Below are 27,855 nucleotides of genomic sequence, written 5' to 3'. Positions count from 1 at the left end.
CAGACTCGATATCAAAATGGGGAAATAAAAGAGGCAGGCTAGCGCAGGTTGGAGTGCTTCTTGAAAGATGAAGCTGATAGTGAAAAATATCATCTGCATGTGCCCGGAGGAAAACATGTATAAATCAGTGCGCACTGCCGACTATGACGTATGATTCAGAAACAGGGTCGTTAAAAAACAAACACAAAACCGGGACAAAAACTGTGGAATTGTTCTAAGAAGCATGGAGGAGAGGCATGCTTCCAATGACACTGAGAAACACAAGAGGAACACATGGGTTAGAGGGAGCATGCAGACATGATTGTCAAAATTGTAAAAAAAAGAAATTGACTTGGGCAGGATGATGGCCAACGTTCAAGAATAGCGAGTCGAGTGGCAGCCAAGACGTGGAACGCATCCGAGGACACGTCGACTGTGGAGATGGAGCACTGAAATCGGCGTGTGTGTGTGTGTGTGTGCAGGTGCTGGGTGGATATCGACATTGCAGAGCAGCGAGACACGGTGATAGCTTGGGGAGGCCGTCGTCTAGCAGTGGATTGATCATGGATGATGATGACGATACGTTAGTGAGATGTATGCCTTCACCTTAAGATGAACGTTGCTGCTGTTGCATTGCAGAATGCCCTACATTTACAAGGCATCTCCCCGAATGCGTGTTATATAATGTGGTAATCTCATTCATCTGCACGCCAATTATCCACACCCATGCCATTACCCACATGTCTACCTGATTTGTTATTTTTTTTTTACATATTCCCTTGTGAACAGAAGACAGGAAACTCATCAGCCAATCATCTGTCCTCAGCATCAGGCCCATCAGAATCTTAATGACAACGGCACGCCTCAGCGGCTGTTAATACGGCATTACTTGCGCCTCGACGAGATGAGAATTTAAACGCGAGCGGCCCATCCGCCGTATGGACTCGCAATGAAACATTGGCGCAAAAAAAACACCGGCACGAGAAATAAAAACCAGGAAAATAAACAAATGTCAAGAATCAGTTTAGCACGTCGGCCTTCGCGACTAATATCATCCAAGAAGAGCACACAACGTCGACATCACATCTACCCCTCGATTTTAAGAAACGAAACAGGAGCATTTCACCACAAATTTGGCTGTCGCCTGATGAAGCTGGTTGCAATTACTGGCGAAACGTCGTACTCAGATTGTAAATGTTGTGGCTTCGCTCTCTAACACACCGGTGTGCTGTACTAGTGACGAATTTTTGCACGTTCTCTTTACGTGACAAACCTTACTAATTGGCTGTGTCGGGTGATGGCGGGTTTAACGACACATTTAAATATTTACGCGATCTAGCTAACAAAAAATATTATGGATATTCTTGAAATCCACAGAAAGAAAATGTTCTTTCTGTGAATTTCACACCTGATGATGATTGCTTGAGTTGCAGTCGAAACGTCGTGAGAATTGTTATTGTTTTATATTAATATTATTTTATTATTTCCCTTCTACGTGACAAGAATATGAATCCCTGCAGTCACGAAAGCTTTAAATCAAGATTTTCTATTATGGATGTCAAGGATCATTTGGAACTTTTGCCTGCACCCCCCCCAACACTCCACCACCCGGTATGGAACACACGAGGGGGTGGTGGGGTGGCCAGCAGCACACGTGGCCACCTGTGTCTCCCGAGTGGCGATGTTTAGACACGGCACGAGGTACTCATTTAAGGGTGAGTCCAACCCTGGGGGAGGCCCAGGGTCGGTTCAAAAATCCGCCACTGTGATTGGTTGTGAGCGGCAAACGAACTTGGGTCACCACTGCTCACCCACCCACACTAACACTATGTTTGCATGCACAAAGACAAAGATCCCTCATATAGCCTTAGCTGACTGTTCGGGCGAGTGCTGTTTGCGAGCAGTGCCTTTGAAGACTGACACGGCACACGAGGAGGTGAGTGACCAGCACCACGCCCGGCCGCATTTGTCCTGAGTGGCGGTGTTTACACACTGCAGCAGGTACTAATTTGAGGCTGAGCCTACCTAGGCGAGGCTTAGGACCGATTCAGATAATCGTTACTGGTGTTGGCTGTTGCACTACCGCTCCCCAGACAAAGATCGGTAGAGTAGGGAGCGGTAGTGTAGCGGTTAGCGCACTGCGCTATGAATCCGGCGAACCGAGTTCGATACCCGCTCACGGCCAAGATCAGTGACGATTATTTGAACTGGTCCTGGACCTCTCCTAGGTCGACTCAGCCTCAAATGTGTACCAAGTAAGGTGTGCAAACATCGTCACTAGGGAGACAAAGGCGGCCGGGCGTGGTGTTGGCCACCCACCCCCTCGTGTACCGTTCCAGCCTTCATAGGTACTCGCTAACAGCACTTGCCCCAACAGTCTGTTAAGGCTATACGGGGGATCTTTGTCTTTGTCCACATGTCCACGTACATAGTCACGTACAATTCTTCTTGACACTGACAACATTATGCAAAGTATGACAAACCGTTCGACCTTTAAAAATGTCCTAAAGTGTGCTCAATCTACACTGATTTCCCTTGTAAATCTGTGGTTTTTCATAACTGTGGCGGTGAAGGGGGAAATCCACATTGGGTTGAGCTCTAAATGTAATTCATCGCTGCGTTTTTAATATACTGTGCAGGCAGCTAGGGAAGGTAGGGGTGGACATATTTCACTATTTCATTTTATTTTATCAGGTAAGGCCCACTGAGCTACATTGCTCATTTTCAGGAGTGACCTGGACACAAATGATAACTCAACGAAGTGGCTTATCAATGTGGAAATGCATCCCAACCAAATATTCGAAACGCGTGATGTTGATTCTAAATGTGGAGGGGAAAAACCGGAGGACCCGCAGAAAAAAAATTCCAGGCGACCACGGGGGGAACGTGCAAATTCCAAATATGCAGCAGGCGTCCGGGTCGTGATCGAACCCACGACCTCCTGTATACCAGGCGAGGTAGTTAACATCTCATAGACACCGTGATGATGATGAGAGAGAGAGACACGCAAACTCCAAATATACAGCAGCAGCAGGCGTCAGGGTCGGGATCGAACCCACGACCTCCTGCACACCAAGCGAGGTAGTTAACATCTCATAGACACCGTGATGATGATATGAGAGAGAGACACGTAAACTCAAAATACACAGCAGCAGGCGTCAGGGTCGTGATCGAACCCACGACCTCCTGTACACCAGGCGAGGTAGTTAACATATCATAGACACCGTGATGATATGAGGATGATAAGAGAAACACGCAAACTCCAAATATACAGCAGCAGCAGGCGTCAGGTTCGTGATCGAACCCACGACCTCCTGCACACCGGGCGAGGTAGTTAACAAGCTCGCCACCGCAGAGATGCGCCGTGTGTAGAGATAACGGTTGAGAATTCTAGATTTGAAGCTTTCGTGACTGCAAGGATTCATATTCTTAGGTTTTAACGGTTGAGAAGCACCACGCCGCTGCACGGCAGTAGGCGACAGATTCAAATGCGCACGCTGCTCGTGTGGTCATCCGTTTTAAAAATAGGACGAGCGGCGCAATAGCGGCGCAGTTGTCCGGACATACCGAAGAACTTACAAGTCGGCGGTCGCTATTATTTCATTATTTAGACGCTTCCGTTGCATGTGGAGCCGATGTCAGTACCAACTGTTTGCGTGTGATTAACATCGCAGCCTAACATGCCCTCTGCGTGTGTCAAGCCAGGATACAATTGGGCTAATTTTTTTTTTATCTCCAAAACCTTCCACCGCATACGCTGTACACAATAACCTACACAGATTCCCCTCTCATTCCACTGCTGGATGTGTGCACGTGTGTGTTGGATTTCTTTCGCACCGTACGTAGCCAACCGTGCTCATCGCAAGGACGATGACCGCTGTGGGTGGTTGTTTAACCATACTTCACCATGCTGGTCGGTTGGGGTTTGTAACGTGGGTTTGTGGGGGTGCGGGTGGTGGGTGAGGGGGTGGGGGGTCCAGGACAAGTTTAGATGTCACACGCCACGCCGCTGATATTAGCAGCGGCGGGATTGTAACTCGGGTGAACCTAGGTTGATTCATGTCGCAGCACGCCAACCACTGTGCCACCACTTCCCCAACTCATTATATATATTATATTTGTGTAAACCAAATTTTAAGGTGGCCATCCATGTGTCCGTCCACCTGGTTTGTGCATTCATATATCTGTGTAAATGTGCGTGAATGTACGTGCGAGGGCACATGTATGAGTATACATGTGTTTATACGGCACATTAGTATATGATTATCAGTAAATGGCTGTATGTGAGTGTAGGTATAGGATGGTATTTGTATGATATTATGTGTGCGTCTATATGGGATTGTAAGTTGTGTGTGTGTGAGTATAATTATATACATCATATCAGCCATCCTGAGTTTGATTGCTGGCCATGATAAACATCAGTGGCACGTGACATCTCAACCACCTCTGGCCCCCTCGTTTGCCAACCAACATTTTAAGATCTTGGTAATACCCATAAAGAGAAACGTGGTGAAATCTGGTAAAAAGGAGGCCATCATTAAATATTTGATTGAGAAAGGGCTGGATGTTGTTATTATTAGTATATGTGTGTATAAGGATATGCGTGAGCATAGGTGTTTGTATGGAGGGCAGAGGACCGACACTCACAACAACGAGCAGAGCGCCGGGTGGCTAAAACGCAGCAAGTTGGCACGGTAGGGGGCACAGGTGGTGCATCGGCCAGTCATCCTAGTCAGTCAACCTGTGGCACCTGGGTTTGTCCCGTGACCTCCTGCCAGCGGGCATTCGACACTTCACTTGGCCTTAACGTGCACATAGCCTGGCACAAGTGCTGTGGTGATGTCACCGCCAAGTAGTGAATGGCGATTGTTTTTGTTGTTGTAGTATGGCCTTTATCCAGCAGTGGATTGATCATGGCTAATGAAAATGGTTATGTGTGTTTGTGTCTAAATAAATGTGTGTATGTATGTTAGTAAACATGTATGTGTGTGATAATTGTTTTTTTACCCTTCTATTGCCAGATAGAAGGGTAAAAAACCAATTATCATATTTTTACTGGCAAATGAGGTTCCCATAGTATGTATGTGTGTGTCGTGGGGAGTGGTAGTGCAGTGGTCAGCAGATTGCACTACAAACCCAGCAACTGGAGTTCCATTCCCGCTCATGGCCAACACCAGTGACGATTATCTGAACTAATCCTGGGTCTCCCCTAGGTCGACTCAGCCTCAAATGAGTACCTGGTGCGGTGTGTAAACATCAGCATTGGGGAGAAAAAGGCGACCTGGCGTGGTGCTGGTCACTCACACCCTCTTGTGTCATGCCGGCCTTAATAGGTGCTCGCTAATAGCACTCGTCCCAAGAGTTTCTTGACGGCTATATGGGGAATCCTTGGGTTTCTGTGTGAACAAGTCTGTAAGATGACAAATGTCGTCTTTTGTGGAACATTAACTGTGAAATTTCACAGGCATTTTCTAATAATAGTTACAATTTCTCACAATACATTATGACAACCGAAACATATACCACTAGCAGTGTGATGAATTTCAACACCAGATAGACGATAGACTGGCCTCCGCCAAAGCAATGTGGAATTTCCACCAACTTTTCTCCGGGCCACCTGTGCTGACAAAAAAAAAACTTCCTTAAAAATGTGGAATCTGGGTTGCCGAGAAAGGTGCTGAAGCGGTCGCGTCATTGCAAAGTGACATTACCAGGGCACGGGCGTTCACCGCTTCCCACCGCTATAAATATACGTGAGAATGTTCGCGTGGAAACAGCGCGCCGTCTCCTTTGTGTGAACCGTCACACCGGCCTGGCACGGGCTGCAGCCAGCCAGCGATGCACTCGCACGCTCGCCCGCTCGCTCCTCGCTCGCTCGCTGGGAGCTCTGAATGCCCGGGCGCATGACGTGAACTGCAAAACTCGTGGGGGTGAAGAAACGCTCACTGGATTTGAAGCTTTCGTGACTGCAAAGATTCATATTCTTAGGTTTTTTCGGTAAAGTCACGTAGGTAAAAATGTTTTAATTAATAAAAGTAAAATAAAAATAAAAATCACGACGTTTCGAAGACGGAAGCTTGTGTTGCCTCTGAAACGTCGTGATTTTTATTTTTTATTTTACTTTTATTAATTTAAATTTTTTACCTACGTGACTTTACCGAAAAAACCTAAGAATATGAAACGCTCACTGGTTTCAGCGCAGGCGTGTACATGTACGCCACTACCCCCTGCCCCCGCTCTCTTCGCTGAGGTCTTAAATCCAGAGGGAACTTAAGAAAAATAAAGAAAATGTGCAGCACGGGACAAGGCATTTACCCGGCATCGCGCATTTAATTACGCCGCCCTCTTTTGTGCGCGGAGTTGAATATTGCTGATGGACGAGACCGGCGAGAGAAAGAAGGCAGCCAAAGAGGAAGATGACACCCGAAGCGGGTAACCGCCACCACGGAGGAGAGATGGCATCGGTTCACATGTAGGAGCGAGATGGGTTACGGCACGGTGGTGAGACTGTGTGGGGGTGGTGCCGGAGTGGGGAGCCCTTCATCCGGTAGTGGATAGATCAAGGCTGCTGCTGCTGCTGATGATGATGTCATTTGGTGTGGCACGCTTTCGTGTGCCAATATCCTATTGAGCGGACTACAGCAGGATGACGGATGTGGTGGTCAAGTGCAAAGACTCCGCTGGGTCTGGTGGTATGTGTGCCACTCGTGTCAAGTCGCCTCGCTATGTACGCCCCACGGTGTCAGACAAACATTTACCAGAGCTTACCTGAACGCTTACCCGCAGCTGTTGGGCAAGCTGCCGGTCTTGGGCGTTACATTGTAGAAGCAGCGAATTTAACAGGCCAGTGTAAACAGTGTGAAGGGAGTCAGCGATTTTTTTTTACCTACTGGTAATCCGGTGATGGTCTTTATGGTGAAAATCTGCAGCGTTCCCGGAATCTTCAGCAGTTGGACTATTTTCTGTACGTTGAAGATGCCCGTTGACTCATCTGAATGGCACAGCAGAGTAGACTTCAAAGTACACTTCAGTGAACACTTCAGCCCTCTGGGTTATCCATTGCATCCCAGCCGCACATCTCAACACTCTCAGTCTTTGTTCAATTATTAAAACTGCGATACTCAAAATCCCTAGAATGTGCAAGGCGAAATGCTGCTCTGAATTCGTAATAAAAACATTTTTTTTAAATATGTAAAACAAAACGGAAAGTAAATCTGTGCGATAGAATAATAAATGCATATTCTGATTTGCTCATCGAGTTGCTATACGACACGACGTTTGATACTGAAGCTTTCCAGATGTCACTGTGGTTATTAATATCGCCGCTTGTTCCACAAAAATAGGCGACACGTAGGTCCATGAACGCGTTACGCCAACGCCTTCACTGTCCCGTATCTCAGCAGCGAGTAATATTCACTCACTGGGCGAGCGGCGGTTCGAGCAGCTAGCGTGCTGCGCCATGTGCCACGGTGACCCCGAGTTTGATTCCCGGCCAACATCAGTGGCGAGTAATATCTGAACCAGTCCAAGCCTGACCTCCACTCCCCCCCCGCACCACTTCACCAACTCGCACTGACCGGCGTGGTGACGCATAGCCAATTCCTGATGGAGCATGGAGAGGGTTTCATCCAGCAGAGGATTCAAGAAGAGATGTTCATTATTCAAATACATGTGGACCTCATGGTGGGACCCCGGGGACCCATAAGCCCCCGGCTCTCGCGTAAACATATTGTGATGTGAACAAAAACTTTACTCGTTTTCACCAATGGGTCTGAAGGATGGTGGCAAGTGTTGTCTTGTTAAACTGTGCCTTTAAAACTGCTGACTACTTACCTGCAGTACCTCTATTTAAATACACTTCCGAAAAAAATATTAACACCCCTCTGTCAATCATCGTGTTTCTCAGTGTGGATTTGTGAACACACTTTGTAAACAGTACATAAAATAGAGCGCGTTTTCAATGCGATGTTCATATTGTAACAAGCGTTTATACCAATGTTACTCTACAGAGTAGCGGGTCACCGCTCCTCTTATCTGCATTGATACGAGCGGTATGTGGGGACTATGGCTTAAACGCAAAACAAAAACCTATCTGCACAGATGCATATGGACAAGAGAAGTATTATCAAACAGGAGGAATTAACGGTGCAACGCATCTCATCTGTTAAATATCTGCAGGTAATAGGATTGTCATCGATTGATCCTGGCTGCAGACATTGGTAGGTCACAAATAATAATGAAGATAAAAGAGCAGTTTCACTGTATTATGCATCCCGTGATGACAAATAAAGGACTTAAGTCATGTAGGCAGTTTGAGCAGCTTTGGGTAAGACTCATGACCCTGCCCATTCGTCCTTGCTGCTGCGCTTGGACACGACATGACAACAGAATGATCCGTGCCAGGCGGGTCGCGGCGTTTACGTGCGCGGTGGGATGGAGTCGCCAAAAATAAATGTATTGATTACGATTTTGACTTCCGTTTATTCTTGACCCCGGGATCTCCCCATAAGGTTCATATTTGGAATGGATATTATCCTCTTGGGGTCGATTACTTTACAATGACTGATAATCCCACTTTCACAACTAACCGTCTACTGCAGCTGTTTGCCAATCCACAGCCGGATGAGGGCCTTCCTATGCCATCTCATAATAGGGGTTGTTTGACCATACTTCACCAGACTGGTGAGTGTGGGGTTGGTGTTAGCAAGGGCTGCTGGGAGGCCCGTGCCGGGAATCAAACCGAGGTCGCCGGGCTCAAACAACTCCCGTGACCGACACGGTCTAGGGGAGGCTTTCATCCAGCAGTGGATGAACAAGGGTCTGCGAGTTGTTATCGTCGTCGTCGTCATCATTATGACTCTCATCATACACAAAAGAGCAGTAACCCGCTCCGGCGTACCCACCACCTGGTCGCAACAAGCACAATCCCAGCGGCGGTCACGTGACCTACTGACCTTTGTCTCCCTTCGCGAGGAGGACGGCGGGGGACTTGGTGTGGCGGGGGACGCGCGCGACCGCCAGCGCGCAGCAGGCGAGGCACCCGGCCGCCGCCACGAACGCCGCGGTCTCCTCGCTGCGGCACGGAGACACGCGCAGCGGCACGGAGACACGGGTCGGCTCGCAGTGCACGGCTCCTCCATCGCCGGCGCGCGCGCGCGAAGGTGGAACGCGGAGAGCACCTTCTCTCGATGGACGAGGGGGGCTGTGACCCATCGCACACACTGTTGCAAGCGCGTCGTGCGGATTCGTTGACCACGCTTCAGGGTGTCGGGTCGGTTGCGGATTGGTGAGTGGGGAGAACATAGATGCTGGAGCGTAGTACAGTACAACATTGGATTTTGCTGCAATGGCCCCGACTGACAAAGCAGCCCCGGAGCTGCCTAGAGCAGCTATCGACTGCACGGTGGTCACCCATCCAAGCATTGTCCAAGGTTCATCCCTGCTTCGCTTCTGAGATCCGATCAGACCGGTCGTGAATTCCGGGTCATTTGGTTATAGGCACACACATATACATACGCCATATATATACATAAGACAAAGCTCCCCTTACAGGATGTTAGAGCAGCTTTTGTTTGCGAGCACCTACGAAGGCGTAGGTTGGCGTGGCTTGCACCAACGCCCTGCCACCTCAGTGCTAATGTTTACACACAGCACCATGTACACATGCCAGGCTAAATCAGCATTACATATACACCCACACACGCACACACGCACGTGCTTATATATACACATGAAATGCTACGAGTGCTTGCAAGCTGGCATTGGCGTCCTCTGGTCTAACACCGTTTGAGACTAGGCTCTAAAGAAAGCTGTCTCTGGTGTGGACCAATCAATTTCAAAGACAATACATCATATACGACCAGAGCGTGTTTATTTTGCATGTTCACCACAAGTGTATGTGGTTAATGCAGACATTCCTTGTAAAAGGTATCAGTTTGGTGGTTTAACATCTAAACACCTGTGTCATTGCCAGAACGGTTAAAACCTAGTCTCATATTCACGGTAATGGATTGCTTCTCTACACACCCATTAGGGTTGGCACCATGCACAAAGGGAGTGTCGCAGCAATGATGGCCAGGGTTTGTGGGTACGCAGGTGGCTGATGAAGACCAATCCTGGAACCGCATATCTTGTTTATATTTAGTTCAAGGAGGATGCCTGCACGTGATCAGAGTAACGTGAGAACACCGTCGATTCGAGCCAGTGTCCACACGATGCTTGATCATGACAGAACCTGGATACAAAGGCAAGGAGACCCAGACAATTGGAGGACCTGCTCTGAAGCCAAACACTGTATTTACTTCTGGCTGAGTCAACCTAGCGGGTGCCCAGGCCACATTCAGATACCAATTGTCGCCGATGTGAATTAATCAATTATGGGTTGCCAAGATCTTAATGCGGTGTGATAAACACGACGTTGCCCACTTATAGTCTCAAGCACACTGACGATCATACATTGTTATATAGTGTACTGGGTGGCCACGGATGCATCATCCGTTATGACGTAATGTCAATTTGTGGAGTATAATGCATCCGCATCATTAATCACAGCAATCTGAGTTTGATTCATCGCCACGGCTGACATCAGTGGCGAGTGACATCAGTGGCATCTAATTGTATTATTCTTTAGATAGACATCAAATGAGTGGCAGTTGTAGAAGCACCCGCTGTATTCAGTTCAAATGCAGCTCATTGTACAAGGTCACGAACGACAAATCGGCGTTTCACATTTCAGATAAACGATCATCACAATCGATGGGGCCAAATCGATACGAGCAACCGAGGGCGATGTCATGCAGGGTCACGCGGCAAAAAACCCAGGAACGCGCGCGGTGCAACGTATTCGCCGTCGGCATTCGGCTAACCCAGGGGTCGGCAACCAAAATAACAAGAAGAGCCATTTCTTTCCAATTCGGTACAAAATTCAGTATTTCAAGAGCCGCAATGCATCTGAGTACATACTGTACATACGTACATATCGTCAAGAAGCAGCCCGTAAAGAGCCGCATGCGGCTCCGGAGCCGTAGGTTGCCGACCCCTGGGCTAACCGGAGCACAGCGGCTTGACATTTTGGGGAGCAAACGGACAGCAACCGAAAAGGCACCTGGGAAGACGGATTGTTTGAAGCGCGCGTGGCGAGCAGCACAATGACGCCGACACCGTTAAGCACACACGTGCCACGACCTCCCCCCACCCCCCCCACACGCGCACCCGAACTCTTTGCACGAGCGCCGAGTAACGAGAGTGGGAAAACACGACCTGAGACGAAGACTGCCTTTGTCGCCCTGCCCCTGACTCTACGACAGCCGGGCGGGCAGGCCTCGCTGACGAGACAGCAACTCTCAATTGGCCGCCACGGGCTCAAGGAGGAGCGCCCCTCGTGTATAGTCTAATCGCCAGAGTCGGCGACACATCCTCGCCACAAGTGCTGATTCTATCGCCAGATAACTGACGGGGAGAGCTCCGAGGCTCCCCGCCCACCCAGTCCCCCACACCGCCCACCCCCTTCCCCGTGCGCTATGCGAGTGAACGTGCAGAGCGGAGTGCTGCTTCTTGACCTGGGCTGCGCGCACCCAGTGGTGGAGCCAGTGGGGGGGTGGGGTGGCACGTGCCCCCCCCCCCCCCCATGATCCGATCGAAATCCCGAATTTCGATCGGATCATTCGGGTTTATTAGGCATTCACCTTCGGCGAGCGAGATGCCGATCACACAACGCGGTTCGAATTCGACCCTCGATCGATGGCTGCGCCATCGCCGCACACGCACCGAATAAAAAGCAAGGGACAAGTCCTTACTTACTAACAACTCCTCTATCATTTCTCATTGCTGGAGGGGTTACCCCCCCTACCTGAAAATCCTGGCTTCATGGGGGGTGAGAGACATGGCCAGATTTGTTTTTTTTTCAGAGAAGGTAAATAATGGAAACGCAAATTAAGCCCGGTCACGCAAGAACGACTCCTCTCTTTCATCGAACACTCGGCATTAATGAACATTGTGCATTATTTGTTGTTCAACGATTGCGAACCAAAGGGGTTGCAAGGCTGCACTCAAATGTTCAGAGAGCCGCTGGTGGATGTGAACCCCTCTCTTCGTCAATCCGCCGCTGCTACTGCTGCTGCTGACAGAGTGACGCCTCGACCACCGTGCTAGCGTGCGGTGGTCGTTCGCGAGCGCTGTGTCGACTGAAACGTCGCCAACAGCTTGATGAGCGAGTGCGTCGCTGGCGAAGGCTGCGGAGAGCACAGCCGTGGAAGCAACGACGCGCAGCACGACGACTCGTTTCGCTTGCACTGCCGTCCAATGACCGTCACGTGACACCCGCTAGCGCTGTGGCAATCTGCGGGTGGCGGTCAACCGTCCGTATCCAGGACATCAAGGCTCGTTCGCTGTTGCTTAACGCTACCGAACAAAGACGGCCACCGCATCGCGCGGCGCTTTTCAGATGCGCTTCTGCGGCCGTCTGGAAAGCTCTTCCTTCCCATATTAGGAAGCCACCGGAGATATGCACTTTTAAATCATCCAGATTGACAAACTCCTTTCTTTAGAACTGCTTTTTGTGTTTAGTCTGTTGTCCTTCCATCGCACCTCCGATTAGCACGATTGGCTACGTACGGTGCGAAAGAAGTTCAACGCACATACATGCACAACATCTGACTAGATCTGGCAGCATTTTGAGGAATTTGCCAAAAGCCACACACACAACACAAACGCTCTTGAATTGTTCAATGCAACTTCAACGCCCTGAGATGTTATAATGTTGTTTTGGTTGTTTGATGCAAATGCATGTGTAGTGGTGATACGCGCTGGGTGTATATGTCGTGTGCCAGCGCGTATGTACGGGTGTGTGTGCGGTGACGCGCGCTGACGGGGAGGAGCAGGCGTCAGTGCGCGGGTGGGGGTAGTGCTGCTGATTGGCTGTGTGCCGGTGACGCGCCCAGAGGGAGTGATCGGGTAGCAGCGCGGTGTGATTGGTCGGGGAGTGGAAACACGCGCTGAGCGGAACCGGATCGTAAGGATAGCGCGTGGGGATTGGGTAACTGAGGAGCGGTGCCGACGTTGAGGTCCGCATCCGCTCCGCCTCCCGGGAAGAAGGGGTATATAAGGTGATGCACAGAGGAGCAGGGGGCAGAAGTGGAACCATCTAAGAATGAAGAGGAAGGTGCAGAGATAGAGCCCGGAGAGGAGAGTAATGGAGACTAGAAGCTGAGTGATGTATAGTGTGTAGCCAGTGAGAGAGAACGGTCTACACGAGCTGAGTAATGTATAGTGTGTAGCCAGCGAGATAGAACGGTCTACACGAGCTGAGTAATGTATAGTGTGTAGCCAGCGAGATAGAACGGTCTACACGAGCTGAGTAATGTGTAGTGTGTAGCCAGCGAGAGAGAACGGTCTGCACGAGCCGAGTATGCATACGGTGTAGCCAGCGAGAGAGGAAGGTCTGCACGAGCCGAGTATGCATACGGTGTAGCCAGCGAGAGAGGTGCAAAGTCTACACGAGGCGAGTGGAGAGTGTAGCAGAGGCGCAGAGTCTACACGAGGCGAGAGAGGAGTGTAGCCGAGGCGCGGAGTCTACACGAGGCACAGAGAGCCGGCAGCACAGGATCCAGAGTCAAGAGAAGCGCATTGTGAAGAAGAGAGGCCACGCGTTGTATTGTTACAAGTCAAGATTTAATAAAAGAAGTGTGTTCCCGTCAAGGAGTTTCCTGCCGTCATTTTCCAATACTTCATCTGGCGTCAGAAGTGAAACGGGCTTCCAAGTATGGAGACGAGGAAGACCCGTAGGACCCACGGGATTGACCGCGAGGAAGACCTGGACGACTCGGGGCCGCTGGTGGCGGGGGGTGAGGAAGAGGACTTGCCCACGCTGCAGGGTCCGTCGACGGCGCCGGCCGAGCGACCGGGGACAGACGCCGGGCTTCGTGAGGCGCACTCCCGACTGGCGGAGCTGCTGCTCGCCGCCGCGTCCATCTTGGCGGAGATCAGCTCGTCGGGAGGAGCAGGGACGGTGGGGGACATTTTACAAGGTCGCCCCGCAGATTCCCGCCAAAACGAATGGGGGATTCCCGCCATTGCGCCTGGGCCTACTCAAGGTGGGAACGGCGAGCGCCACGTGGTGGTGGGTTCCCAAGCGCGCGCATCGACGTCATCAGCGCGCGAAGGGGTCCGCCATCTTACGTCTGCTGCTGGAGCCGCCATCTTAGACACCGACGGACAGGCGGAGAGGAACCACGAGGCGGATGACTTCATTTTTCAACAGCGCCTGCCCACGTTGTCAGCCTTCAAGGCGGAGACTGGGGCCAATTTCAGCGGAGGTTTTTGGCGCATCAAGAGATGTCAGCGTGGTCCGATGCTACGGCGCTGCGGGCATTGCCCGCCATGCTGGACGACGATGCGCTCGCGGCCTTCAGGGCTGCACGGAAGTCGGACCGCTCCACGCTGAAGGATGCGCTGGGTTTGTTGGCCAGGGTCTACGGGCCTCCCTCTACGTGCCGCCATCAGTTCTACGCAAGACGGAAAGCGGCCACGGAGACCGCGCTGGCCTATCGCACGGCGTTGCTGGCTCTTGCTGATGCTGCGTTCCCTCGGATGGACGAGGAGGGCCAAGACGCGATGGTTTTGGAGCAGCTGCTCAAGTTGGCGCAGGACCTGGGGGTCCCTATCAACACAGCTGACGAGATTGATATTTCTTCTTTGAGAGTCGCCACGTGTATTCAAGCGCACGAGGCCCTACAACGGAAGCAAGGCGTTGGTTGCAACGCTGCTGTCGTCGCAGCCCCGGGTTTGGTGGTCGCCGAACCCCAAGTCGTCAGCCCACGAGAGGAGGCGTTCGCCACGGGACGACCAGGGGACTGGAGGCCGGGGGCCCGGTCGCCTCTGCGATCGGGCCGAAAGTCGGAGCAACCAAGATCTACTCCGACCCTCGTCACGTGCTATAACTGCGGCCTCCGGGGCCACGTGGCGTCCGGGTGCCGCGCTCCGCGGCAGCGCGCCATGGGAGCTCGGCTGGACGACGACCGAGAGCCCAAGTCATCTCTACAATCCCCGGCAAGTCGCGGCACCTCACACGCTCGGCCTGTTTATTCGGCACACATGGGACGCCGCGTTGCGGCGGAGGAGGGCCGGTTAAGGTTCGGGGATTCGGTTCGGCGAGGGGGGTTCGGCCGGGACCAGGGAGACATTGAATGGGCGGAATTGGGGCATAGAATTGTGGCTGCTTCGGCGGGTTCGTCCGTTGTTACGGGATCTATTGATGGGGTTGAGATTAGGGTGTTAGTGGACACGGGGGCATCGGCAACTATTATATCGGACCTCATTTATAATATTCTTCCGGTCCAATGTCGTCCGCTGCTTCCAGTGGATGTGCCATTTTACGCCGCTAATGGGGGATCGTTGGGCATTATCGGTCAGGTTAGGGCGTCCATTTGCATTGGAGATATCAAATTGTCGGGACCCGTTTTCGTTTCGTCTTCTTTGGCAGTTCCGTGTCTTTTGGGCACTGACTTTTTGGCTAAAATGCCCATTAAAATTCTTATCGATCAACGATGCATTGAACTGCCATCGGGTCGCCGGATTTCATTTTTGACGGGCCCTACTGACATTCGGACGGCGTGCGCTACGATACAAGCGGTGGCGACGCAGACAGTGCAAGTGCCCCCGGGTTCACAGATGTTGATTCCCCTCCGGTTGCGGAAACCATGGGTGAGGGAGGCTTCGGGACAGAGTATGCTTTTGGGTCCTTCTAACAAGGCTGTCGGGGGTCTTGATTTATCGGTGGCTCACACTTTGGTGCGGGCTGACAGGGATCCGTTTGTGATGGTTTTGAACGCGGGGTCGCGACCAGCTGTCATTCCGCAGGGCACCGTGCTGGCTCACGCGGCGCAGGTCCCTGGGGATGATGGGTTGGTTGCGCAGGTGGGCTCGAGCCCCGCGCGGAACGTTGAGCCAAGGGAAGACCTTGAGTGGGTCCATTCGTTATGTGCCGCCTCGGACGATTTGTCGGCGGCGCAGTTGGGTGCGCTGCGCGAGTTGCTCATTGAATTCTCTGATGTATTCAGTAAACATAAGTATGACATTGGGTGCACGGATTTGTTGCACCATCACATTGAAACGGGCGATGCGGCGCCGGTCAGGCTAAATCCCTTCCGACTGAGTCCCGTGGAGAAGGAACATGTTCAGTCGGCTGTTAACGATATGCTAGAAGCCGATATTATTTCGCCCTCCTCTAGCCCGTGGGGAGCGCCTATTGTGCTGGTTAAGAAGCAGGACGGGTCCCTGCGATTCTGCGTTGATTTCCGTCGCCTGAATAAGATCTCTGTGGCTGACGCGTATCCGCTCCCCAGGATGGATGAGTCCCTCGATGCATTGTCTGGTGCGCGATATTTTTCGACTCTTGATTTGTTATCGGGGTTTTGGCAGTTGCCGCTCGACGAAGAGTCGAAACCTAAGACAGCATTTCGGACTCCAGGGGGGCTGTTCCAGTTTAACCGGTTACCCATGGGACTTCACTCCTCTCCAGCGACGTTTCAGCGACTTATGGAGCTGGTTTTGTCGGGCTTGCAGTGGGATACATGCTTGATTTATATGGACGATGTCATTGTTTTCAGTAAAACGTTTGAGGAACACCTCCGGCGATTGAGAGGGGTGTTCTTGCGAATGCGATCGGCTAAGTTGAAATTTAAACCGGCCAAATGTCACCTCCTTCGTAGGTCCGTTAGATACTTGGGTCACATTGTCGATTCTTCGGGGATCTCCACCGATCCCGCGAAGACGGATTGTGTCGGTTCGTGGCCGACACCTACGTCCGTTTCCGACGTGCGTAGTTTCATCGGGTTTGCTTCTTATTATCGGCGGTTCGTTGAGCACTTCGCCACTATTGCAAAACCCTTGCACGCTCTAACGGCGAAGGGAGTGAAGTTCAAATGGGGACCGGAGGAGGAGGCCGCGTTTCGCTCCCTCCGGGACGCCTTGGTGGGTGCCCCACCCTTGTGTTATCCCGATTTTGCCAGTCCCTTTTTGCTGGACACGGATGCTAGCAACACGGGCATTGGGGGGGTGCTATCCCAAGTCGTTGGGGGTGTCGAAAGAGTTGTCGCCTACGGTAGTAGGGTGTTGTCTCCGGCGGAGCAGCGCTACTGTGTCACCCGTCGCGAGCTGCTTGCCATTGTTTTTTTTGTGCAGCAGTTTAGGCCATATCTTTATGGTCGTCACTTTACAGTCCGAACGGACCACGCGGCGCTACAGTATTCATTGAGGGTCGCCCAGCTCTCGGGCCAGTTGTCGCGTTGGTTGGAAGTCCTCCAGGACTATCAGTTTACGACTACGTACCGTAAAGGGTTGCGACACACGAATGCCGATTGCTTGTCGCGGTTGTTGCCTTGTGATGAATGCGCGTGTTTGTCGGGATCGGCGCGCTGTAAACCGACGCTTGCGGGGGAGATGGGGGCACTGGCTGCGACAGCGGGCGCACCGATCGGGGATGATTCCACTGCCTCTCAGGGTCGGGACTCGCTGCTCTCGCTGTCGCTCAGCGAATGGGGCCGCCTCCAGATGGCGGACAGCTCGCTGCTAGCATTGCGCCGCAAGGTTGGGGGTCCCGAGGGGGACCAGGAGCGTACCGGCTCCTATGTACTTGAGCGGGGCGTGTTATTGAAATGGGACAGTTTGTCCCGGCGGAACGCACTCGTGGTGCCTTCCGCTGTGAGGGGGAGGGTTGTCTTGGCGGCACACGAACGCCTCTTGCACTTGGGAGTTAACAAGACGCTTGCCCTGCTTCAGCGTGACTATTACTGGCCGGGAATGGGAAGTGATGTGGTGCATATTCTGAAGGGGTGCGTTGAGTGCGCCAGGCGTAAACCACCGGCCGTGGCAGCTAATCCACCGCTGCAATCTATTCAGGTCTCGCGTACCAACGAGCTCGTTGCACTCGATATTTTGGGGCCCTTCCCAGTCACGCCGAGAGGGAATAAATATTTGTTAGTGGGGGTCGAATACTTTACCCGATGGCCTATGGCGTGGCCTCTCGCTAACCAGTCGGCAGCGGCTGTGACGGATGCCTTCGTCCAGGGCTATGTCCTGGACAAGGGGGCTCCCGAACGCCTGCTGACCGACCAAGGTAAAAATTTTTCGAGTAAATTGTTGCAAGAGGTGTGCGATCTGTTGGGTACCAAGAAGGTGCGTACCTCCCCGTACCACCCGCAGACTGACGGGATGGTGGAGAGACTCCACAAAACCTTGACTTCCATGCTGTGCCAGCAGGTGTGCGAGGCACATGTAGATTGGGACCTGCAGGTCCCGGGAGTCCTTGCCGCGTATAGAATGGCCCCCCATGCAGCTACGGGGTTTTCCCCATTCTATTTGATGTACGGTCGGGAAGCTGACCCGCCAATAGAAACGCAACTTGGCCTGTCCGCTCCACGAACTAATTCTAATTTGGCAGAACATATTAAGTTTAATATTCACAAGCTGACAGAGGCGAGGGAGGCCGCGCGGCTTAATTCGCGGGCTCGCCAAATTGCTAATGAACGGTTGCGGGCACGGAAGGTGTCCATGCACGAATGGAAACCAGGTGACAGGGCCTGGCTGCATTGCCCTCAGGCACCCTTGGCTACGTCGCCTAAATTGTTGAGACCGTGGAGGGGACCCGTGGAGGTCGTGCGCGTTGCACGGCCCCAGTGCGTTCAGATAAAGTGGGGAAAGCGCCGGTGGTACGTTCACCCCTCCCGACTGAAACCGTTCTCGCCTCCATATGGCCTCCCCTTGTGTCGTGATGGCCGGGCGTGTGACGTGACCGGCGACCCAGAGGGGGAAATGTCTCTGCCTGATCCACACGTATTTTCGCCTGATCTGCTCCCAGGTGTCTCGGAACTGACAGCTGCCGATCACCGGCGGCCGGATCTCCGCGGCGGGGCCGGCCCTTTCAGGCCCGTTCCGCGCCGTCTGGAGCAGCCGGAACCGCCGGACGGTCGTCAGTGTCCCGCCCCATACGATGGACCAGCCAGACGGACTCGCGCCAGGTCGTGCTACTTTGCATGACCTGCCTCGTGAGGAATCGGGGCAGTTGGAGCGCCTCGTCACTGCGTGTAGTCGCAGGGACGTGGGGCGCGTTCGTTTCGAATTTGCTCGTATCGTGTTATTGTTGACTTTTCGGGTTCATTGTCAATCTGTACATAGTTATTCTTGTTGTTGTTGTTGTTGTTGTGTTATGTTACGGGGCACACTCGGGGGGTTACGGGGTTTTTTTTTGTTGGTTGTCGTTTTATCGTCGCGGTTGGTTGTTGTTAGCAGCCGGGCCGGCTGCGAGCTATGTGGGAGGGGGTGATGTAGTGGTGATACGCGCTGGGTGTATATGTCGTGTGCCAGCGCGTATGTACGGGTGTGTGTGCGGTGACGCGCGCTGACGGGGAGGAGCAGGCGTCAGTGCACGGGTGGGGGTAGTGCTGCTGATTGGCTGTGTGCCGGTGACGCGCCCAGAGGGAGTGATCGGGTAGCAGCGCGGTGTGATTGGTCGGGGAGTGGAAACACGCGCTGAGCGGAACCGGATCGTAAGGATAGCGCGTGGGGATTGGGTAACTGAGGAGCGGTGCCGACGTTGAGGTCCGCATCCGCTCCGCCTCCCGGGAAGAAGGGGTATATAAGGTGATGCACAGAGGAGCAGGGGGCAGAAGTGGAACCATCTAAGAATGAAGAGGAAGGTGCAGAGATAGAGCCCGGAGAGGAGAGTAATGGAGAGTAGAAGCTGAGTGATGTATAGTGTGTAGCCAGTGAGAGAGAACGGTCTACACGAGCTGAGTAATGTATAGTGTGTAGCCAGCGAGATAGAACGGTCTACACGAGCTGAGTAATGTATAGTGTGTAGCCAGCGAGATAGAACGGTCTACACGAGCTGAGTAATGTGTAGTGTGTAGCCAGCGAGAGAGAACGGTCTGCACCAGCCGAGTATGCATACGGTGTAGCCAGCGAGAGAGGAAGGTCTGCACGAGCCGAGTATGCATACGGTGTAGCCAGCGAGAGAGGTGCAAAGTCTACACGAGGCGAGTGGAGAGTGTAGCAGAGGCGCAGAGTCTACACGAGGCGAGAGAGGAGTGTAGCCGAGGCGCGGAGTCTACACGAGGCACAGAGAGCCGGCAGCACAGGATCCAGAGTCAAGAGAAGCGCATTGTGAAGAAGAGAGGCCACGCGTTGTATTGTTACAAGTCAAGATTTAATAAAAGAAGTGTGTTCCCGTCAAGGAGTTTCCTGCCGTCATTTTCCAATACTTCACATGGACAAAGATACCCCTATAGCCTTGACAGACTGTTGGGGCAAGTGCTATTAGCAAGCACCTATGAAGGCCAGCACGGCACACGAGCGGGTCAGTGGCCAACACCACGCCCTGCCGCATTTGTCTCCCCAGTGGCGATGTTTATACATCGCACCAGGTACTCATTTGAGGCTGAGTCGACCTAGGGGAGACCCAGGACCGGATCAGATAATCGTCACCGGTGTTGGCCGTGAGCGGGAATCGAACTCATGCCGCCGGGTTCGTAGCGCAGCGTAGCGCTCACCGCTACACCACCGCTCCCCACAAGTGCGAATGTAAATCTATCCCGCACGAGCAAAACGCGGGTTGTTCATTTATTTTGTCATCACCACAATAAACAGCACGGCCAGGGAGAGAGAGAGCGAGAGCGAGCGCGCAATGATCCACATGGCAAATCATTGCTCACGATGAACCAAGCACACACACACGCACACAAAAAGTGTGTGGCACACTAATATATTCTAGTCTCGAACGGCAGAACCGCGTTCCGGCCGGCGTAACGAGCTTCAAAAACTGTGGGCTCATTCTGCGACGTTTCCTCCCAGAGGTGCGCATTTTTTTTGCCCCCCCCCCCCTTTTACCACCACCCCCACTTTGAAGCGCATGGAAGCAATTAGCTCCACAAATCCCACACTACGAGTCGACCGGCCAAATGATTGCATTGCTAATTTGCTGCCAAGGCCGCCGTGGGTCAGTCGCCCGGCCGACGGAAAATGGGCCCCTCGGATGCATCCTCTGAGCCTTTCGTGCGTGCGCCTTTTATGTTTTGTTTGGGGAAGAGACAACAACAACAACAACAAAAAGGTCTCGCTCGCCGCCAAGTTCGCTCCCCTTTAAGCGCTTTAAAAGGGCCTGCCGACGAAAGGCATCGGGCATTCTCCCAGCGGGCGTTCGGTGCGCATGAGGAGGAGTGGTGAAATAGATGTTTACCAACGTGCTGGACGAGACGGCCGTACCACGAACAGAGAGACACCTGCATTTATTAAAACTCTAACGCCCTCCCCAACCCACAGCAACAACACACAAAAAAACAGCACGCACAACGAAAACAGCTCCGAATCCCGTGTTGTTATTCTGTGAAAAGTTGGGGGGGGGAGGGTTAAATTCTGGCGGGGTGATGGCGATGGGAGGGGGGGGGATAAATGGGACCCCTCCAATTCCACCCCACGTAATGGGGGGGGGGGGGTGACTATACTTCACCACTGTGGTCAGTGTGGATTGAAGGTGGTGGAGCATAGTCGTGGTGCCAAAGAAGTACAATGGGAATTTGACGCACTGCCCTCTGCTGACCAAAACGTCGTCCTGTAACCTATAACACCTGCTTCATGGAATTCACACTTGCATAACTTTTAAACCTAAATGGATATTCAAAAAGCAAATGGTCGATCCCTCAATAATACTTTCCTTTACTGAACCAGGAAAGTCTCATTGGGTCTCAAGACTTACTTTTAGGATGGTCCTGAATTAATGTCTGGACAATTCCATTAGTGAGTGTTTGGCATGTGGGAGGAAAACAGAGCACCCGGAGAAAACCCCACTCATAAGAGGGGGGTAACAACCAAAGCTCAGCACAGACAGCTTCATTAAACCATTGTTGTATTCATCTTCTTGGTTCTTTCGGTAAAGTCACGTAGAATGGAAATAATAAAATAATAATAATAGAACATAATAAAATAATTCTCACGACGTTTCGGCCACAACGCATGACTCTGTCTCCTCGACAGACCTGTTCACGTAGAATGGAAATAATAAAATAATAAAAATAAAACATAATAAAATAATTCTCACGACGTTTCGGCCACAACGCATGACTCTGTCTCCTCGACAGACCTGTTCTCCACCTGAGGACGGCTACTTGCGTTGTGGCCGAAACGTCGTGAGAATTATTTGATTATGTTTTATTTTTATTATTTTATTATTTCCATTCTACGTGACTTTACCGAAAGAACCAAGAAGATGAATCCCTGCAGTCACGAAAGCTTTAAATCGAAATCCATTGTTGTATTGCTCAACATCTCACAGCCCGGGCATACGACTCCTTCGCATTCCCCCGGCGAGATGTTCTCAATGATTTGTTGAATGTTCCCCCGTGTACTTGCCTATCAGCCACGTCAATTTGACCAGAACAATCTCAACGCAATCTGCCTACGTAAACTATTTCAGTTGTTGATAAGCTACTGCATACAAACAAGAAGGATATATCTTCTTGGTTCTTTCGGTAAAGTCACGTAGAAGGGAAATAATAAAATAATAAAAATAAAACATAATAAAATAATTCTCACGACGTTTCGGCCACAACGCAAGTAGCCGTCCTCAGGTGGAGAACAGGTCTGTCGAGGAGACAGAGTCATGCGTTGTGGCCGAAACGTCGTGAGAATTATTTTATTATGTTTTATTTTTATTATTTTATTATTTCCCTTCTACGTGACTTTACCGAACCGAAAGAACCAAGAAGATGATTCCCTGCAGTCACGAAAGCTTTAAATCGAAAAAAAGGATATATATTCAAGAAAAAAATCAGTTCTTCAATAACTCTCTGACGTGTTTTCCAAATTGTACTGCACGTCGTTCGGCACGATGTCCGACGTTTCACTCCACGTGCGAGGGGGCTCTTCTTCAGGAGTTAAAATGGCGAGAAAGCACGTGGCACAAACCCGGACAAACACATCGTCGGAGAGCCACAGAGCACAACTGCAAACGAAAACAAACGCGGCAGTCGTACACTTTGTGGGCTTCGCGAGCCTCGCACATGTGTCTATGGGTGGGTGGGGGGGGGTGGCAAGAATGACAGAAACACGAGGCTTTGGGGGGGAGGGGCTTGAGGAGCATCCCCCCGGGGGTGGGAGGGAAGTGGGGGACAAGGAAGCTCGAGGTCATGTCTACAATTTCGAAAAATGTCAAAAGGTCCTCGAGGGGGTGAGACAAACGGCCCCTCTCTCAGCTCACGTCGCAGCGCCCAAGACGAAAAACGCTCACCGCTTGCCGGCCGCGTTGTTTTGGTGTGAACCAATCAGTTTCAAAGACAATGCAATATACTATCAGAGCATGGTTGTTGTTTTTTTTGCACGTTCGCCACAAGTATATGTGGTTAATTCAGACATGAGTCATTGCAAAAGGTTTCTGTTTGGCGTTTTGACATCTTAACAGCTGTTTTGTTGCCAGAAAGGGTGAAACATATTCTTGTATTTTGACACTGGCAAGGGTGGAGGTCCCATGATGGAGAGTTGGTTCTGTCCGTCGTTCTCGCTGTCATCTGTAACACGGGGTCCACGAGATAGGAAACTGACCAAAAAGCAGTCAAAAACTCGGGAGACACAAAAAAAAGGGATTACGGTGTCTTGTAAATATATGCATAAGCACGTTTTGTCCTGACCGCTACCTGTCGACTTCTGTAATGCTGAACAAATAATTAAACAGTTTCGAAGACAAACGCTCGCTGGGAAAGCATTGCGCAATCCTCGCTGGGAAAGCGTTGAGCAATCCACGCTTTGTCTTCGTCGCTTGAAATCAGGATGTGGCTCAATTCATTGCTCGCATGATGCACCACCGTGGATATCAACTACAGCCTCGAGATGTCCCTCGTGAATGTACAAAGATAAGTGCGATGATGTCAAATAGTGTCTTTGATGCACTGGAAAAAAACATCTATTTCTAAATCCGGAGTCGAAGTACATTCCATGTCTCAATATCAAACATTTTGACTGCTCTTAATAGCATACATTCCAGCTGGCTTGATATGTATAACCATTTCATCTTGACTTGCGTGACCAATAAGCATAGCATACCCCGACTGTTTAAGGCAAAGGCATAATTGCAGGAAGCATAACCTGACATTTCAAAATAATGTCATAATGATATCTGATCAGTGATCACGCAAAGGGATTATCTGCAGGAATCGTACCAGAACTGAAATTGAATTACCTAACGGTCAGCACACTTCGATCTGGAGGTCGTTGGTACAATCACCCAGCGTGGCAGGTTCAACAACGGGTGCAAGTTTCTTAAATCCCCCCCCTAGCCGGCCGGCCCTGTCTACCGAACAATATGAATTGGTTCGAAGCTTTCGTGACTGCAGGAATTACTCGTTAGTTCTTTCGGTAAAGTCACGTAGAAAATAAAATCAAACAATAATGGAATACGACGTTTTGGTTGCCACACAAGCAACCATCATCAGGTAAGAATGAATGATAAAACAGAGATACGGGCACACCGTGCGAGACACACTCGCTCGGTGTGTCTTTGTGTGTCTCTTTCTGCATGTGTGTCTGCCTATGTTGTTCCCGTGTCTGTGTTTTATTATTCATTCTTACCTGATGCTGGTTGCTTGTGTTGCAACCGAAACGTCGTATTCTATTATAATTTGATTTAATTTTCTACGCGACTTTACCGAAAGAAGCAAAGAGTAATACGAATGGGGACAGCGCCGTTTAGGCGATCGGCAGGGCGACAAAACTGGTAGGCCGAAGCATTGGCGCTCCCACCTCTGTTCTCAGACATCTGGTCAGCGCAGAAGGAGTAGGCCAAAATACCTTCTGGAAAGAGAGAGAGGTCCCTCTTAAAGCGGAGGCCTTTCCGCCAACAGCATCGCAAGTGAGGAATTTCAGGGCTGCCACCCTCTCGCTTTACCTTCGCAAACTCAGGCAAGCGCACGATGCTTTCATTTAACCCCCTCACCGAGCCTCTTTTTCAAGTCGCTCGTTGCAATCTACCATCACATCTAAGGCAGCAAAAAAAAATCAACATTGGCAAGAAACTTTTGGGGATTTCTCCAAAGTATTCAGAGTAGAAAAAGGGTCACAGCGTGTGTGCAGGCAATGAGAAGTTTCTCTTTAAGGCCGGGGCAATGAAAACCAGATGGTGGTGGTGGTGGGGGGGGGAGCGCACACATACCTTACGCGATTCGGTTGACGGACCCGAGGTGGGCATAGCAGCCTCCAAAACGAATCCAAATGTCTCCATTAAATGAGTGCACGAGGACACGCGCGGACGCGACGCGCTCGCTGAACACTCCGTACGGCATTTTATTTTACGTTTTCAATGTTTAAACCGGACACGGAAACCGTGCAAGTATGTGCACGAAATCGCAAGCGTCACACTAACACACTGGACACTCTATAACTCCAAACTGCAAAATAATTTGATAGGAAAGAGCGGTGTCCCTTTAAGACTTCAATGTTAAAGGACTCCATAACCTTCTCTTGAAGTTCACTTCTTTGTGAAGTCACGTTGTCACTGTGTACATTATTGGACACCTCACAACTCCAAACAGCAATGTGATTGAATTGTAACGAGACTTGCATTTGGCCGAACTGACTCCAAAGACCCGTTGTGACCTTTTGCAAATTGAAAACAAAGATTCGTCGTGTTAAAGTTTCGAGCGCCACTTTATAAATCAGACAACTTCATGACTCCGAACTGCGATGCGATTTTATTTCGAAGAGTGTCGCGGTTTGCAGACTTGCACAACGAAGATCCCATGGTGCTCTGCAGAGGACTCGAGTGCCACTTTATACATCCGACGACACGTCACAATTCCAAACTGCAATTGAATTTCACGGCAAATAAGTGCGGTGGCCTTTTTTCACAACTGTGAAGAACGCATGGCCTTTCTCGAAAAAAGTCGAGTTCATTTCATGGAGTGGATAATTTGCAGAGGTGGGACAAAGTCATTGTTATGCAAGTCCAAGTCGAGTCGCAAGTCATCAAATTCATGACTCGAGTCTGACTCGAGTCCAAGTCACATGACTCGAGTCCACATCATTAATTTGTAATGTTGGCAGGCAAGTAAACAAGAAGTGAAACGCACTGCGGCCTTCAGACCTCAAACGTGGGCTCATGAAGGTAGTGATTGCTTGAAGCACACCTAAAACTCAACGCACTACAGTGGAGGGAGATTTGCATTCATGAAAGCACTGCTTGATTAAACAATTTGTATTACATAAGCTTGACCGAGTTTGGATCGGCACTCTGCGTTATGGTGCCATTGCGAAACGTTGGCAGTGACCTGGCATGTGTGCGCAACACCAATCATTAAGTGGAGAATTCTAATAGCAATATAAATAACCCATCGGCCGCACGACCCTACTGGCAATGCATCTTGTGAGCAGCATTGGTTCAATACAAGCAAAAGTTTCGACCGCTTTTGATATTCAGTGTCTCATCAGCAGAGTCAGACTTGCATCGATCAATGCTCTTGAACGGGCGACTTGTGTGGTGATGATTTACGACGTATGGAATAAAACATAATAATTTCCCGAGCCTTAGTCATTACAAATCTCTCAACCTAACTTTCAACCTAGCAGACCACCGGTAGATCACCAACGAAAAGACACCAAAATGCTTACGTCTCGAGATCAAAATGTTAAACATTCGCCTGTAGGAATAAACACATTTAACCAATAAAGTGTGAGTGATAACACAACCGCTACAAGTTTTTTTTTGTTTAAACTCGGAGACGCAAATTCAGTTCTGCTTGCCAACGCTGAACAAGACAATCATCTGCTGTCCCTAAAGCTGCGCCGAGACTTGAAACTCGCCGACTTTTCAGCAAACACTCCACCATTCAAGGACATTCCTGGCACGAGCTCATGTTTCTTACTGTTACTTTGGCTGCTCTTGGCTTTCACCCATCCCCCACGGCCACATGCATGCACACGCATTTCTCACTAATCTCACGCCACTTTAAAATGGCTCCTTTACACCGATTCTGTGCAAAATGAGCGGCCCGGATCGTATCATTTTTCAGCCGTCTGCCAGCACGCAGCCCTAGGCAATGTCCATCAACACAATACAGTGTAACACACAGAAAACCGTAAGTGTTGGATTACGAGCCGTTTCTTTCTCTGCATAATTCCCTCCAGCAGTGAACCGCTGCATCAACACGCGCACACATCTCGAGAAAGGCAACCATGGGACAGCTTGAATTGTTTTTTTTATATCAACTATAATAATTTTCGATTTAAAGCTGTCGTGACTGCAGGGATTCATCTTCTTGGTTCTTTCGGTAAAGTCACGTAGAATGGAAATAATAAAATAATAAAAATAAAACATAATAAAATAAGAGTCAGACTCTGTCTTCTCGACAGACCTGCTCTCCACATGAGGACGGCTGCTTGCGCCGTGGCCGAAACGTCGTGAGAATTATTAAAATGTTTTATTTTTATTATTTTATTATTTCCATTCTACGTGACTTTACCGAAAGAACCAAGAAGATGAATTATAATAATGTTTCGGCCTTTGTCAAACCACTGCCTGACAACAATCTTCCGCAAGCTTTCGTCGGTCAAAGAGGGGTTACCTTACCCATACCTCCCCATTCTGGTCAGTATGGGTTGGTGTAAGGGGCGGGTCCAGGACCCACTTCGGATATCAGGCGCCGGTGATGTTATTGGCCGCGGGGTTGTGAACGCAACTCAGGTGATAAGGGGGGGGGGGTCACAGGCCAGTGAGCTAAACAAGCCGCGTTATCCACTGCGTGCCACTGGTCGCCTCGTCTCGGAATTTGTGCAACTCGAATGCAAATTGTTCAAAATCGACTCCCGGTCACGTTAAGTAAATGTTTGACAAGAAGTGATGGA

The 27,855-nt window shown here is 50.7% G+C and overlaps 1 protein-coding gene across 1 annotated transcript in view; it reads right to left on the bottom strand.

The window, feature by feature from the left end:
• SLC67A1 (solute carrier family 67 member 1) overlaps nucleotides 1–27,855 on the bottom strand; it is a 149,145-nt gene that overhangs the window by 99,606 nt on the left and 21,684 nt on the right. The window contains exons 5-6 of the mRNA XM_078601482.1: nucleotides 8,934–9,052; nucleotides 6,866–6,970 (exon numbers count right to left, since the gene is read on the bottom strand). Of these exons, the coding sequence (XP_078457608.1) occupies nucleotides 6,866–6,970; nucleotides 8,934–9,052 (224 nt within the window). The remainder of the gene's footprint in view (nucleotides 1–6,865; nucleotides 6,971–8,933; nucleotides 9,053–27,855) is intronic.

The sequence above is a fragment of the Lampetra planeri genome, chromosome 16 (genome assembly GCF_965212315.1).
Source record: "Lampetra planeri chromosome 16, kcLamPlan1.2.h2, whole genome shotgun sequence".
In the NCBI taxonomy this organism is placed as follows: domain Eukaryota; kingdom Metazoa; phylum Chordata; class Hyperoartia; order Petromyzontiformes; family Petromyzontidae; genus Lampetra; species Lampetra planeri.
This window is presented reverse-complemented; position numbering and strand designations above follow the sequence as displayed.